We start from the raw sequence: 16,430 nt of genomic DNA, 5'->3' as shown, positions 1-16,430 counted from the left end.
AAACAAAAAGAAATTTGTCGATTCCCTTTCTATATTGAATTGTCTGCTTAAATGAAACCAAAGTGAACGAAGCAAAAAAAGTGTGTTTTAAAAAAACAACCAAAGTGTGGGCTTATCCAAAACCTTAAAAGAAAAATTAAATTAATTCCTATAAATAAAGTAAACAACCTTAAACGTTTATTGTGAATTCCAATTGAGAGTGTTAAACGTGCCTATATATTTTTTTACAAATTTTGAATTCTTTTTGCCTTAATAAATATATTGCGTGAATAAAATATATTTTCTACTTGAATTGTGCCACGTTTTTTGCGATATATACGTACTTATATCAATATATAAGTTTTTTATTATTTTAAAAAATTACTTGTGTATATTTATTATTTTATACAATTAAAACAAATTGAATTACTCGTTGTCTAAGTGAGAGTGGGAATAAAAAGAAGAAGAAAAACGTCCGCGTGTTCCAAATTCGTAGTTTATCGAAATCATCATGTTTAGCACCAAATCCACTTGCTTTTTGGGCAATCGCCGTTCCATATTTGATTTTGCCGAAAAAAAGGAATTACTTTTGGAGTAAGTTAAGAAAACAAAAATTGCTTTGGAATATTATTATTTGTTAGAATATTATTAATTTTATTTAGTAATATTTTATATTTTTTATTATATATTTAATTATATTTAATATTTTTTTCCTAATCCTGTATTTTTTGTTTATATTTTATAAAATAATAATATCAAATTAAAATCCATTATTCACGCAAATAAGTGTTTATGTGACTTAGTCGTTTTTGTCACACATTGCAAAAACTATTTCAAGGCCATGTTTCTTAAATGTCAATCACATGGACGAACAGGTCTTACCATGCTAACAGGTGTATGAGAAATTTGAACATACTGATGGAGATAGAAAGAGTGGAATAAATGAAATGGGAGAGATGTTATTCCGCTGTAATAATTGAATATTTATCATTTTCTTTGGTCTCACTCTCCTAAAATAGACTCTTCTAAATGGATTGTAATATTAAACAATATGAAGAGAATTAACCATTGAGAGAGAGACAGTTCAATTGTGAGGAAAGTGTAACGGAGTTGCCCCAAGTTGGGAGTATTATTTCTAATTGGGACTGCCAATTGGAAGTGGAGAGTTCATTGAAATTAGTTATTGTTGTTGATGGAAGAAGAGAGATTGAATATTACCATTGTGTAAGAGATTGTATAAGAAATCTATCATTGTCGTTCTCTTTTTTTACAGTGAAGTAGCCTAATAATCAAAGATGAGCAGCGTTGATGCGTTCTCTTAAGATTTTTGGTTGCTAAATCGAAATAAACATTAAAGAAATTTTTTAATGAATAATTTGTTTACTTTTTTTTGTGTTAAAAACTAATTTTATTAAATCTCACAAAATGAACCTTAACAGGAGAACATATGTCAATTTTTGTTAATAAGAAACCTTTTGTATCATTTTGGCTCATAATTAGAAAAAAATGTAAATAAGTGCTCTAAATAAGGATTAATTTATAAAAAATCAGTTTTGAGTAGTTTTATGTAATAGAAGACACGACTTTAATCTCAAATTCTTTTAACCTCTAAAATGCCTTATTTAGCCAGGCCGATAATTGGATAACAGGTTCCCAATGTCGGCAACATGTTTTATAATTGTAATATTTTAATAAATAAAATTATTTTATATAATTTTTTCAATACAACACTGATGGAAACGTCCTATAATAATAATTTATTAATTTTGTTTACTCCCCGATGCAATGAAAATTTGTTTAATTTATTTTGTATTAAAGTAGATTAAATTGATAATTAGCTAAAATAGAGCCTTTGTGCCAATAGTCAGCACTTTTTTCCAATAGTCGGCATGTCGTATTTATACCCTTCACCACACTGTGGTACAGGGTATTATTTAGTTTAACAAAAATGATTTTTTAAATTAATTTTTCTGATATTTTAATTAATATAATAAATAATTAATAAAATAATATTATCGGAGTTTCCATCGGTGTTGTATTAAAAAATTAATATAAAATAATTTTATTTATTAAAATACTACAATTATAAAACATGGTGCCGACTTTGGGAACCTTTTATCCAATGCTCGGCATGGCTATATAAAGCATTTCAGAGGTTATAAAAATTTTAGATTAAAACCAAGTCTTCCATCATGAAAAACTACTCAAAACTAATTTTTTGTAAATTAATCGGTATATAGGGAACTTATTTAACATGTTTTCCAATTTTGAGCCAAAGTGATCGAAAAGGTGCTTATTATTCACCCATATGCCGACTATAGGAAAACCTAAAAAGTGTTGTTCCTAAGGGCGGCATCGATAAAAATGTTATAATTACAAATATTTTTTAATGATTTTAAATTCTAAAGAATTCTCCTCTATGTTCTTTACAATTACTAAGAAGATTCTTGTGATAAATATATAATTTTAATATAGTTACAAGTCTTTTAATATCGATATGCCCACTAATTTTTTCTTAATGAACTTGAATTTTCCCTTGCGTTGAAAAACCTCATTGACTAAATGCTAAATTTTGACTGAATAAATGTACTGAACTCGATTATGCAATGTTATTTATGATTATTCAAGGTATTTTTCATATATATATTATAGAAAAACAGATGCCGACTATTGGTACATGCCGGAATTAGGTGCGTTTACCCTATTACGATGTGCACATTTTGAATGAAATCTCTTCGAGGTATCGTGCACACCAGACGGACAGACAGATATAGGGACGTTTAGACAGTTATAAATGGACTCCAAATTGTCTGAAACGGATTTGATCTAAAGAAAATTTGTCTAAAACCAATATTTCGATGAGATACATTTATGTCGGAGCAAAGTGTATATACCCTAATTAGCCACAGGGCTGATTGATTTTGAATTAACTCGAATTTGTTTAATTTTGCAATTTATAAATTTGATAAAAAATATTATAACAATTTTTTTTGTTAATACAGTCGAGTACGCTTATAACCGCTTATAACAAACACCGGTTACAACGAAGTTTTAAGACAGATTTTTTTTTTTTTATTAGGTCCCAGCTTCAGATTTTCATTTAATTCGGTTATAACAAACAAATTTCTTACAAATATACATAATATTTAACGATGAGAATCCGCACATAAGTTAAATCCCTAACGCTAGCACTCTTCACAAAAAATTGCAGGCTCATCAAAGAAAATATAATTAGGTATTGTTAAAAATGACTGTCTATTTCGGGACTGAATATTTTTGTTTCTACCCAATAACAGCTGATTAGATTGAAAATCGTGCCCATATGCTTTAAAATACCGAATATGGATGGATACAATTTTATGGGGGCCTATCATATGATGTGGACCGATATATCCCATGTGTCAAATTTTAAGACTCTTTCATAAATATTGCGAACACGGAGATGGCAACAACACAGGATTGAAAATTTCAGTTTTTCTTCGGGATATATAAAATTCCAAATAGCAGCCGATTATGTCTAGTTTTTTTGAAAATATATAAAATAGTTCGCAGGTTAAGTCGCTGAACATTTTTTTAACATAAGAGAATCCGAAATTTTAATTAACGCCATTTTGGTTGAGAAAAACGAATAATCTAAAAATTCATAAAATAACGAATAAAGATATTAAATTTTTTCAAAGCATGGAAATTCTTTGGAAATAATCCTAGTATATATATGATGAATGTCTTAGCAGCATTTTCAAAATGTCTACTTTTCATTATTAAGGAATTTTACTGTCTACATTGGAGGGTATACATTTTTATACCCTCCACCATAGTATGGAGGGTATATTAGTTTTGTTTTTCCGTTTGTAACGTATCGAAATAATCATTTCCGACCCTACAAAGTATATATATTCTTGATCAGCGTAATATTCTATGACAATCTAAGCATGTCCGTCTGTCTGCTGTAATCACTCTAGCGTCTAAACGAATTGAGATAGAACACCAAAATTTTTCATAGAGTCGTCTTTTGTCTGCAGGCAGGTCAAGTTTGAAGATGAGCTATATCGGTCCACGTTTGGGCATAACTTTTTAGTATTTATTTTCAGAATTTTGGGATTGGTGATCGCGTTTTTCAACCGAATTCGCTTAAATTTGGAAAAATGAGTTCCTTTCGGATACCAAATTTCTCCACCAAAAATTATAAATATAGGTTTTGACCGAATTGGCTGTATTTTAGTACTTCGAGTTCTTATTGGGTACAAAATTTCTCCACAAAAAATATTATAGATATAGGTCCATTTTTCGGGTAGCCCCCATATAAGGGTACCCTCCAATTTTCGATATTTTGGGGTTCTTGAGCACGGTTTTCAACCGAATTCGCTGTAATTTGGTATTTTGTAGTCGTATATGGTAACAAATCTCCCTACCAAAAATTATTAATATTCATCCCCTTTTAGGGGTAGTCCACTTATAACCTCTATTTTTATTTTAAAAAATGAGCTGATTTTTTCCGTGTGTTAGGGTTATCATATATAGCTGTATTCCACCATAGAAGGGGGGATATTGGTTAGACGAAATTTTCAGTTCATACCCCACATAGTAAGGAATTCTAAAAGGATTTAATCGATTTAGCCATATGTTGTAATAATTTTTCTCTCGGAGGATATCGACATAAAAACTAAAACGTGAGGTTTGAGAATGAACTGTATCGACCCGCATTTAGGACCAAGTCCTATATAAAACATCCTACCTATTTCATAATAAGCGTGATGGACAGTATTGGGATTCAAAACAAAAATATTAGCTTGGAACTTGAGCTACATCGGCCCTTAATTAGGCCTAACCCCTTATATATTGAAAACACCCAGTAGTTGCTAATTCCTACACAATGTTGTCATATTGGTCCCGCTTTAGTATGCCTCATATATAATATTGCCTCTATATTGGAGTATTTTCAGGATTTTATACACATGTTTCACCGTACCATCCGTTACTAATATATGTCAACTTTTTAGGGTTTTGAGATTTTAGGAAAACCCCCATTGGAATTTGCTGAATTTTCTATTTGGTTTACAACAATCGTTTGGAAGAATTGTCGTTATTATGTATGTTCCCTATGTTTTCATTTCAAAAAATTTTCAGTGTTTCTATGGTGGAGGGTATCCAAAGTTCGGCCCGGCCGAACTTAACGCTTTTTTACTTGTTTATATTAAAAAAGATATATGATTTGTTACGCGTTTTGAGTTTGGTTCTAAGACTCTGTTAAAATCATTTCACCTACGGAGGATAGCGAGATAAACAATTAGAACATAAGGTTCGATATTGAACTGTTACCGCATTTGGACCTAGCACCTGTGTGAAGGTTCCAGTAGGAGTAGACCGATATTCCCCATCTTCTAATTTGAACTAAGTTTGGAAGAAATAATAAGATGGGCAAAGTTTGGATGAAATCAAAATTTTCTGAAACGGATTTGGTGCAAAGAAACATGGGGTCTAGAACCAATATTTCGATGAGGCACATTTTCATTGTATTATGGTTTACATAATCCGCTTTTAGAAATGTCGGTATAGGTCCACTTATTGGTATGTTGCCTATATTTTCATTTCTAGTACCTGTCAGTATATCTATGGTGGAGGGTATCCAAAGTTCGGCCCGGCCGAACTTAACGTTTCTCACTTCTTGGTTTTCATAATGTTGTCACATTATTGTTTTTCATTACCCTAAAAAGGATATCTCTAATTTGTATTATTTTGAGTTCCCATTGGATTGGAAAGAACGCCGCTGACATGCACATTAAAAATACAATAAAATTTTCCAGGATCTTTATATGAGAGTATGTGAAAACATGATCTTATATTAAAAATTGTATCCAACATAACAAATGTCGTATAACAGCCATTTATGTATGAAGGTAAATTTTGGACGTGATTTTTCGTGCTGTATACGAACGGATAAAGAGAGTATTCCTTTTTTAATATACGAAAAAAATGTTTATATTCCCTATACTTAGAGATAAATATATAAATTCTTCAAAAAGCCTAATTTGAAAAGTTTTGTTTTCCTCAAAGGGTATCAAATTTAATTGTTAATACACTTCGAACAACTTCCAAATATTGCAAATAAAATAAATTTCACTTTTCTCAATATTTCTAATTATAATGACCGATTCAATGTAAACATGTCTTCACCAAAGGCTTATAAATTTCATTTTCTTATTTCAGAGTCTGTATGTGTGTTGTGTAAACTATCAATAGTCCAGACATTATTTTCTCTTATTTATTATTGAACAACACAACACATCATTGAATAACAGCATCAAAGTCTATATTAACTTTCCTATATAGACAAGGGACATTGCATGTTATCCCATTTTCTGTTTTTCGTATCGATGGCTATATCTTTCGTTTTCTTTTCATTGTCTGTCCACAGACGGCTGACATTCGGCAGCTTCAGTTTCATTTTCCTTATCGAAGAGGCAGAAATTTCCTTTCGTAGCATCTTCCTTTAACTATGTTTTCTTTTTTTGTCTTCCTTCTCATCTTAACTCATTTTTTTTTCATTTTCCGACGGGGGTAATGAATTTAATTGTCCAGTAGTATCAAATTGCTTTTTCAGTTCTTCTTCATTTATTTCTTGGTAATTTAATTAATTATGTCGAATTATTGGTAGGTATTTTATATGTTTTCTTTTTCGTTTTTTTTCTCTCATTCGACATCGACATGGTCATCGTCGTCTTTGTCTTCGAAGTCGTTGTCGTTCTTGTCATCGTTGTTATTGTAGTGGGTCTTGTCTTTTGTGTGTGTGTGTGGGGCGAAGCATTCCCTGCCCAGCATGGAATTTGAGAAAATGATTATTGCCTGTAATGGCCAATAACAGGTGACCACACCAACAACGATTAAAGTGAAATAAGATAGCCCAAGTGAAAGCTGAAGATGTTCTCTCTTCGGCCGTTGTAATCCAAGATGATGCCTTGTAGTTAATTTTTTAAGTATATGGGGAACGTGTTGTTTTTTTGTCTTCCGATCAACCGTCCTTTTAAATGCGCGTAATTGCAGAAAATCCATTTGTGAATTAAAGATAAAAGCGAATAATTTTTGCAATTCGAAGTTGGAAATTATAGGTTATGATAATTATGGAGATTTTGTTTTAAGAATGGAAATTGAAAACAGGTGACTAAAGGTAGGAGATATGCATACATGTGAATATGAAATTTCTTGAACGGACAAAATATTAAAAAAAACTTATTTTTTGAAGGTTACCCGTATTTCTGGATTTCTTAAAAAATATATTTTAAAGAATCCTAATTTAAAAAAAAATGAAGGTTTTGCTATAGGCGTGGATTTTTCAAAAGATATTTTTTAAAGGTTCGATTTTTTACCCTTCACCTCACTGTGGTACAGGGTATTATGTATTCGTGTATATGTTTGTAACAGGCAAAAGGAAACGAGATAGACACATGGTTCCTTTTGAGAATATGCATAGAATCACTTTCTGAGTCGATCTATGCATGTCCGTCCGTCCGTCCGTCTCTCCGTCTGTAGATGTTAAATTGTAAACAAAGTACAGGTCGTATTTATAATCCGATATGGATAAAATTTGGTACAGCTCATTTGTTTGTCCCAAGGACGAACCTTATTGAAATTTGGAAAAATCGATTCAGATTTAGATATAGCTCTCATATATATTTTCTTCCGATTTTATTTAATGGTGCACCAATGTCCTTATATATCCTTCGATGTGCACGAAATTTGGTACAGCGCGCTTAATTGAGTCTAGAATGATGTGTGCTAAGTTTTACGAAAATCGCTTCAGATTTAGATATAGCTCCCATATACATGTTCGTCCGATTTTAAGTAAATGGTGCACCAAAGTGCCTACATATCTTTCGATTTGCAACAAATTTGGCACAGCGCATTGAATTAAGAGTGGAATGATACGTGTTAAGTTTCGTGAAATCGGTTCTGATTTAGATATAGCTCCCAAAACATTTTCGTCCGATTTAAGGTAAATGGTGCACCAAAGTCCCTAAATATGTTTCGATTTGCACGAAAGTTGGCAAAGCACACTTAATTGAGTCTAGAATGATGTGTGCTAAGTTTCATGAAAATCAATTCAGATTTAGATATAGCTCCCATATATATTTTCGTCCGATTTTAAATAAATGGTGCCTCATAGTTTCTATATATCTTTCGATTTGCACGAAATTTGGCACATTGCACTTAATGGAGTTTAGAATGATGTGTGCTAAGTTTCGTGAAAATCGGTTCACATTTACATATAGCTCCCATATATATTTTTCGTCCGATTTTATGTAAATGGTGCATCAAAGTCCTTAAATATCTTTCGATTTGCACGAAATTTGACATAGCGTACTGAACAAAGTCTAGTATGATGTGAGTTATGTTTCGTGGAAACCGGTTCAGATTCAGATATAGCTCCCATATATATTTTCGTCCGATTTTATGTATATGGTGTACCAGTCCCTATATATCTTTCGATTTGCATGAAATTTGGTACAGCGCGCTTAAAGGAGTCTAGAATGATATGTGCAAAGTTTTGTGAAAATCGGTTCAGATTTAGATATAGCTCCCATATATATATTTCCGTCCGATTTTAAATAAATGGTGCCTCAAAGTCTCTATATATCTTTCGTTTTTCCCGAAATTTGGCACAGTGAACTTAATTGAGTCTTGCATGATGTGTGCTAAGTTTCGTGAAAATCGATTCAGATTTAGATATAGCTCCCATATATATCTTCGTCCGATTTTAAGTAAATGGTTCACCAATCCTCATATATATCTTTCGGTGTGCATGGAATGTGGTACAGCGCGCTTAATTGAGTCTAGAATTATGTGTGCTAAGTTTCATGCAAATCGGTTCACATTTACATATAGCTCCCATATATATTTTCGTCCGATTTAATGTAAATGGTGCACCGAAGTACCTATATATCTTCCGATTTGCACGAAATTTCTCATAGCGTACTGAACTAAGTCTAGAATGATGTGTGCTAAGTTTCGTGAAAATCGGTTCAGATTTAGATATAGCTCCCATGTATATTTTCGTCCGATTTTAGGTAAATGGTGCACCAAAGTCCCTAAATATCATTCGATTTGCACGAAATTTGGCATAGCGTACTAAATTAAGTCCAGAATGATGTGTGTTAAGTTTTGGAAAAAATCTAAAAATGATATGTCTGTTCTATCTACAGGATATTGCATATATTTGCGTCTCCTGTATGTACCCATAATAACACATGAACATTTGTCCTAAATTAAAAAAAGATAATTCATCTAAATTTTCAAAATCGAATTAGTGTCCCATATTCGATACTGAAAATTTAATCACTTCAATTCTAAAACATGTAATTACTTTCAGTTGTTTGTTTATGTCCTTACCACCTTACTTCGTTGATAAAATGATATATATGACACATTCATGAATTCATAAAAATAAATAAAGAAAAATTATTACAAAAGAAGAGAAAATTGATAAAAAACCGAACTACTGAAAGGAAATGATAACTTAAAAATTGATTAATTTTTCCATTCAATTCATTTCGTCCACTACGATTTACATTTACACAACATTTACTCGGCTACTCTATATTTTCATATATACTACATGCATATGTATATGTGAATATATGTGTGTGCATGAAAATAAATGGAAGAATGAGTGATTTTCATATACATATGTGAGTTCTTTTTTCTTTTTTTTAAATTTTTGTGATATATATTTTCATTTTCATTTAAAAAGCCATTCATTCAATTCAATACATCATCCCCCCGCACAACTCATCTCGCTACCATTTTACAACCCGTCAATAATGACAGCCAACTGCAATATTGGACAGACATAAATGGTGGAGAATAGTGGTGATTCTGGCAGGTTTTCCATAGAAATACAAAAAGCTGGCAACACAAATAAAATGATGATGTTTATAGGCATTGGCCATTTCGCTTATACGCTATAACTGATATTTTGTTTATGTTCTGTCTGAGCATGGTATTTTACACAATAAAACAATACTGTGGGGTTGTTTCGTTATTTGTTTCAGAATTCACGTTAAAAATCTCTCCATATATGACAAACAATTTTTTTAAGAATTTTTTCGAAGTGAAAAATGCTAGCCCTAATTAATTTTTATTTATACGAAATATTCTTCTAAGACCTTTAAAATTTTGAATTCAGTCCAATATTCCGTACCTCTTTTTTAAATTTTTTGATCTTTGTGCCCACTGTACCATACATCCTTGCATTCCAATCAGCAATGATTATTATGTGTAATATTTGCACGAGTAATTTTACTTCTCGTAGTCATCGTCGTCGTCTTTCCATCAGTGTCAGTTGGACACATATACAGACGAGAACCTAAATACATACATACGTTCATATGTAAAAAAAATGACTAACGAAACGAATGAAATATAAAAATTGACAGATTTTAATAGCAATTTACTTTTTCCATCATTTTCTCTTCCCTTTTCTACCATTTACATTCATCACAGATATTTTCGCTTGTATTTTGTTCATATACGAACAATGTGATGTATAATACTTCAAACGGTTGGCATCAGGCAACAACAACAACAACTATTGTTGGCTTCAAACAACAACACCAATAACATCATTTTTATAAAATATTGCATATACAGTTATTTTGCTGTAACATCATTCATTGTTTACACCTATTGGAGGAGGTGAGATCATCTCTAATGGGTTACTCAAAAAACAATGGCGGTGGAGGAGGAGATTTTTAAAAATAATTTTTTAGATTCTACTGTTGGCGTGGATTTTTAAAAATAATATTTAAAGGACCAATATAGGCGTGGAGTTTTAAAAAAATGTAAAGGCCCACAATAGTCGTGGATTTTTAAAAATAAATTTTTAAAGGACCACAATAGGCGTGGATTTTTAAAAATAAATTTTTAAAGGACCACTATAGGCGTGGATTTTTAAAACCAAATTTTTAAAAAACCGCTATAGGCGTGGATTTTTAAAACCAAATTTTTAAAGGACTACTATAGGCGTGGATTTTTAAAACCAAATTTTTTAAAGGACCACTATAGGCGTGGATTTTTAAAACCAAATTTTTAAAGGACCACTATAGGCGTGGATTTTTAAAAACAAATTTTTAAAGGACCACTATAGGCGTGGATTTTCAAAAACAAATTTTTAAAGGACCACTATAGGCGTGGATTTTTAAAAACAAATTTTTAAAGGACCACTATAGGCGTGGATTTTCAAAAACAAATTTTTAAAGGACCACTATAGGCGTGGATTTTTAAAAACAAATTTTTAAAGGACTACTATAGGCGTGGATTTTTAAAACCAAATTTTTACAGGACCACTATAGGCGTGGATTTTTATAACCACCCACTATAGGCGTGGATTTTTAAAAATAATTTTTAAAGGACCACTATAGACGTGGATTTTTATAACCACCCACTATAGGCGTGGATTTTTAAAAATAATTTTTAAAGGACCACTATAGACGTGGATTTTTATAACCACCCACTATAGGCGTGGATTTTTAAAAATAATTTTTAAAGGACCACTATAGACGTGGATTTTTAAAACCAATTTTTTAGAGGATAGGATAGACACATGGTACCTTTTGAGAATATGCATATAATCATTTTTTTAAGTCGATTTATGCATGTCTGTCCGTCTGTCTGTCTGTCCGTCCGTGGGTTGATCTTAAATTGTAAGCAAAGTACAGGTCGCATTTATAATCCGAAATATGGCACAGCTCCTTTATTTGGACCAAGGACAAACCCTATTGAAATTGACGAAAATCGGTTCAGATTTGGATGTAGCTCCCATATACAATTTCGTCCGATTTAAGATAAATGGTGCACCAAAGTCCCTAGATATACTTCGATTTACAAGAAATTTAGCACAGCGTATTAAATTAAGTCTAGTATAATGCTTGCCAAGTTTCGTGAAAATCGGTTCAGATTTAGATATAGCTCCCATATATAGTTTCGTCCGATTTTCAGTAAATGGCGTACCAAAGCTCCAAAATATGGCCTATTGACACAAAATTTTGCACAACGTACTGAAGTTTGTATAACTGTGCGGAAAGTTTCGCTGAAATCGGTTCAGATTTAGATATAGCTCCCATATATAGTTTCGTCCGATTTTCAGATGATGGTCCATCACTGCTCCAAAATATTGCCGATTGGCACAAAATTTTGCACAACCTACTGAAGTTAGTATAACCTAACGTGGTGAAAGTTTCGTTGAAATCGGTTCTGATGTTGATATAACTCCGTCCGATTTTATGTCAATACTGAACCATAGACCCACAAGTCCTGAAGTTAGTTTAGCTCCCATATATATATTTTTTTTTATCCGATTTGGAGTAAATAATGCGCCAAGGACCGATATGCTGAAAACATACTGAAGTTAGTATAACCTTGAACGTTAAAATCGGTTCGGGTTTCGATATTGGTTTCATATATATTTTTGGCTCCAAATAATCCAAATTGGTGAAGGGTATCATAATGTCGGTCACGTCCGGCTTTACTATTTTCATTGCCGGTTATAAACTATTTTTTGGAAGACTATACAAAAATAAGGCGTGGATTTTTTGGAGGACCATCAAACATCGAGACGTAAATTTGTATAAACTATTTTTTTTTTTTTTTTGGAAGGCTATCAGACATCGCGGCGTGGATTTTTATAAAATATTTTTTGGAAGACCATCAGACATCAAGTCGTGGATTTTTATTAACTATTTTTTGTGAAAGACTATCAGACATCGAGGCGTGAATTTTATAAACTATTTTTTTTGTTTTTTTGGAAGCAATTAGGCCTTTAGTCGTATTTTTTTTTATAAAATACTTTAAAAATTTAATAATTTTAAAATTTAAATGTGTTGCCTTATTTTAATAATTTAATAATAATAATTTAATAATATAATACATTTTTATATTTTTTATTTTAAAGATCCTTCAACTGATTACAAACATTACTTATCACAAACTTTCTCTCACTCTCTCTCTCCCTTTTCTCTTTTCTCTCCATTTTTTCTCCATTCCAGTGCATTTGGTATGAGTGATAAAAGCAGTACCACCAACAGCCTACCGAATAGTCCTATTCACAATAACAACAACAATACATCATTGCTGAATAAAAACAATGCTGTCGCCAATCTGTGCAGCAACAACAACAATGCGAATGCCATCAATAATAACAACAACAATACATGCAGTACAAATCGTAATCTGATGGTCGTCGACGGTGAATCGTGCTTTCGCATGGACACTGACGGGCCATTCCTGCGCGAAGAACCCGATCCAGACAATATTAAAATGTTCGTTGGCCAGGTGCCAAAGTCCATGGATGAGGCTCAGTTGCGTGCCATGTTCGAAGAATATGGACCGGTGCATTCGATAAATGTGCTGCGCGACAAAGCCACCGGAATCAGTAAAGGTAAGTGATATAATAAAATTGGTTTTCGTAGGTATGTATGTGGAGAAATATGGGGGGTGTATATAGGTGTGTGTGTGTTGGACGTCATTCCGCAACATTGAAGTGTCAGCCTCACTTTTGCTGCATTGCCTTTTATTTTTTGTTTTGTGTTTTTGAACCCTTGCATTGTTTGCCCTCCTGTTTTTTTTTCTGTTTTCATGATTTGCCAGCAGCAAAATAGAACAATGCCGAGTAAGGCTGGCTGGCTGGCTGTTTGGCTAACTGTCCTACCTGCCAGAGAGGCTGCTGGCTCTTTTGCTTGTTTCCATTTATGCTGAAGTGATGATAATTTATTGTTTTCCACGAGATTTTTATTTAAAAATCATTTATAAAAATAAATTGTTTTTCTTTCGCCTCCCCTCTTCTCTTCTTGTGCATATATATATCAAATGCTTGTCGGTCCAGACGTTGCCGTATGAGGACATGGGCATTTTATTTAATAGTATGGGAGAAATAAATATATTCGCCATTTAAGTGAAAATACTGGTAATAGTGAGAAACACCTTTTAAAAGAGGAACTATTGGCGACGACCTTAGATATACCTTCCGCCAAATTTAATAGATGAATTAAACAACCACAGCGTATTTTGCGGGCTTCCTCATCACTTCAAGCTCAATTGTGGCTGTAGCACCATCCAGATTTTACATGGGCTCAACAGAGTTTATGGACTAAGCCTCTTGATTATGAGGTCACGATTGTATTCCTGGACCAAACTGTCTACCTCGATATAATATATACCTCTATCGAGTCACCAGGGGTATAATTCTTCATATAGGAATTTAATTTCCATATTCTCATGGAGATGGCCCAATAATGTGACAATGTAACCTAATATTTGTTGAGGCGGCTGCACCATCCTGATGTTACTTGGAGGTAACCTGGGTCAGGGGCAACGTGTGTACCTCTACATCACTTTTTTACCAGTAGATCATATACACATTTATCGATGAGACTGGGCAATGATCTTTCTTTAGCAACCGAGGGTTTACTATTTGCCTCCTTATTATTTAGTGGTATTATTATTACTTTCAAATAGTTTAGCAAGGTATTTTCGTCATTATCGACCTCGTTCTGTATCATGAAAATGCCATATGACGTGTCTTCTTGGGGATATAACGATCAATGTTTAAGACATAAGACAAGTCTCCCCATTTGGTAATGTAATAGGGTCATAAGGTGACATCCTGTCCTTTTTTCCAGTGATATATTCTGTCAGCAAGCTTCTTGAAATTAACGTCCAAAATGTTCGCATGGCTGGGGGTCAGAATTTACGGGCGGCATTTCTTAAAACGATATTTCGGGGGCAGTTCCTTAATGGTCTTGGGAGCATTTTATAGCTCCGGAATGCTTGATTTGACATTTCCTAGTTGTCGGATGAATTCACTGGAGTACGTTCAAGTCTTGGAAGACAAATTATTGCCATTTTGGGAAAGAAGTAACAATGAAGGACTCGTTTGTCAGCAGGACAACGCACCTGTTCATAAAAATCGTCATACTCAAGTATAATTAAAAACCAAATGTACGAGAATATATGTGGAATCTTGACATTTCATGATTATGCAGAACACCGCCAATACCAAACTGTATTTTACCTCCAAGAAATGATTATCGATGAATGATGGTCAATCGATGAAGATTTGCGAAAAATGTTGATTTTTGAACTTATTCGTAATAAGGGATGCCCTACCCATTATTGATTAATGTTATTTTATTTAAGTTTTTAAAAATAAATTTATCTAATTTTGTAAAAGTGCGTCTATAGTTATGCAACGCCAATAAGTTTGAAAGTGCAGAATTAGGCGAAACCATAAGGAGTAAATTAATTATTTTTGATGAATAATATGTGTTTTTCAGAAGACTTTAAATCAGTCGGGACACTTAAAAGGGTTCTATGGATCTGAATCTGAAATCACAATTCTTGATGAGACTTTTGTTATCCTCAAAAAACACGTTAACTTCCAGGAACAGCCGTTTTGGATGACAAACAAGTAGCAAAATGTCAGTCGGTGTTAACGACAGATATATATCCTCAGCCTATAGTTTCTGGAGGACTTCGGAATTAAGATATATATATTTTTTCAAAGAGGTTTTGGATTTAATGTTGATCAAATCGATTATTCAATTAGCTTCAAATTAAATTTTTAGGTTTATAAAATATTGAACCTTTGTGAGGGGACCAATAGGTCACATCTTCGGACTTGGTCTAGGCTTGTCAAATGTAATAATAGGTTGTGCAATCTTTGGTTCAAATCAGACATTCTATTAGCCTAATAATTGATTTATAAATATTAAACATTTTGGTGGAGGTACCAAAAGTAGTGGACCGATGGGGTCCCTATCTGGAACTGATCTAGAATTGGTAAAGATAACAGGCTGTGCAAAATTTGGTTTAAATCGGACATTCTAATTGCCTAATATTGGATTTTTTTAATATTGAAAATGGTAACAATTTATGGAAGCGGGAACCAGAAGTATGTATCAACAAGTCTAATTTTTGGAATTGATCTAGGCTTGGTAAAGACAACAGGTTGTGCAATGTTGGGTCAAATCTGATAGTCCGTTTACATGCTATTATAAGTTAAATTTCAGCAACTTTATACACATTTCGTGAGGGAGGTACCAAAGGGAGTATACCGATATTCTCCATCTTCGAACTTAAACTAAGTATGGAAGAAATATTACGATGTTCAGAGTTTTTATCGGTTGCTCCCTTCGAGAGTTATCGTGCGCACCAGCCAACCAGGCAGACAGACGTACGGACATACATTTGTAAATCGACTCCAAGTTGTCTGAAACGGATTTGGTTCAAAGAAACATGGGTCCTAAAATCAATATATCGATGAGGAATATTTTCACCGTATCAAAGTGTATATACTCTCATTAGCCAATAGGTTGAGTGTATAATAAGGCTAGGGTCTTCAGATTACTTAAAATTCATCAACTTCCAACTTATATAGATTTGAACCGATAACGGGACGTGAC

At 32.8% G+C, this 16,430-nt stretch overlaps 1 protein-coding gene across 1 annotated transcript in view; it reads left to right on the top strand.

Moving 5' to 3' along the window:
- The first annotated feature begins 488 nt into the window (after positions 1-488).
- Positions 489-16,430, top strand: part of LOC133337329 (CUGBP Elav-like family member 2) — a 101,019-nt gene continuing 85,077 nt past the window's right edge. The window contains exons 1-2 of the mRNA XM_061545563.1: positions 489-573; positions 13,017-13,408. Of these exons, the coding sequence (XP_061401547.1) occupies positions 491-573; positions 13,017-13,408 (475 nt within the window). The 5' untranslated portion in view covers positions 489-490. The remainder of the gene's footprint in view (positions 574-13,016; positions 13,409-16,430) is intronic.

Source organism: Musca vetustissima, unplaced genomic scaffold, assembly GCF_032173495.1.
Source record: "Musca vetustissima isolate MV318-11 ecotype Yass unplaced genomic scaffold, APGP_CSIRO_Mvet_v1 utg3485, whole genome shotgun sequence".
Taxonomy (NCBI): Eukaryota; Metazoa; Arthropoda; class Insecta; order Diptera; family Muscidae; genus Musca; species Musca vetustissima.
The sequence above is the reverse complement of the archived record's forward strand: the minus strand, read 5'-3'. Positions and strand labels throughout refer to the sequence as shown.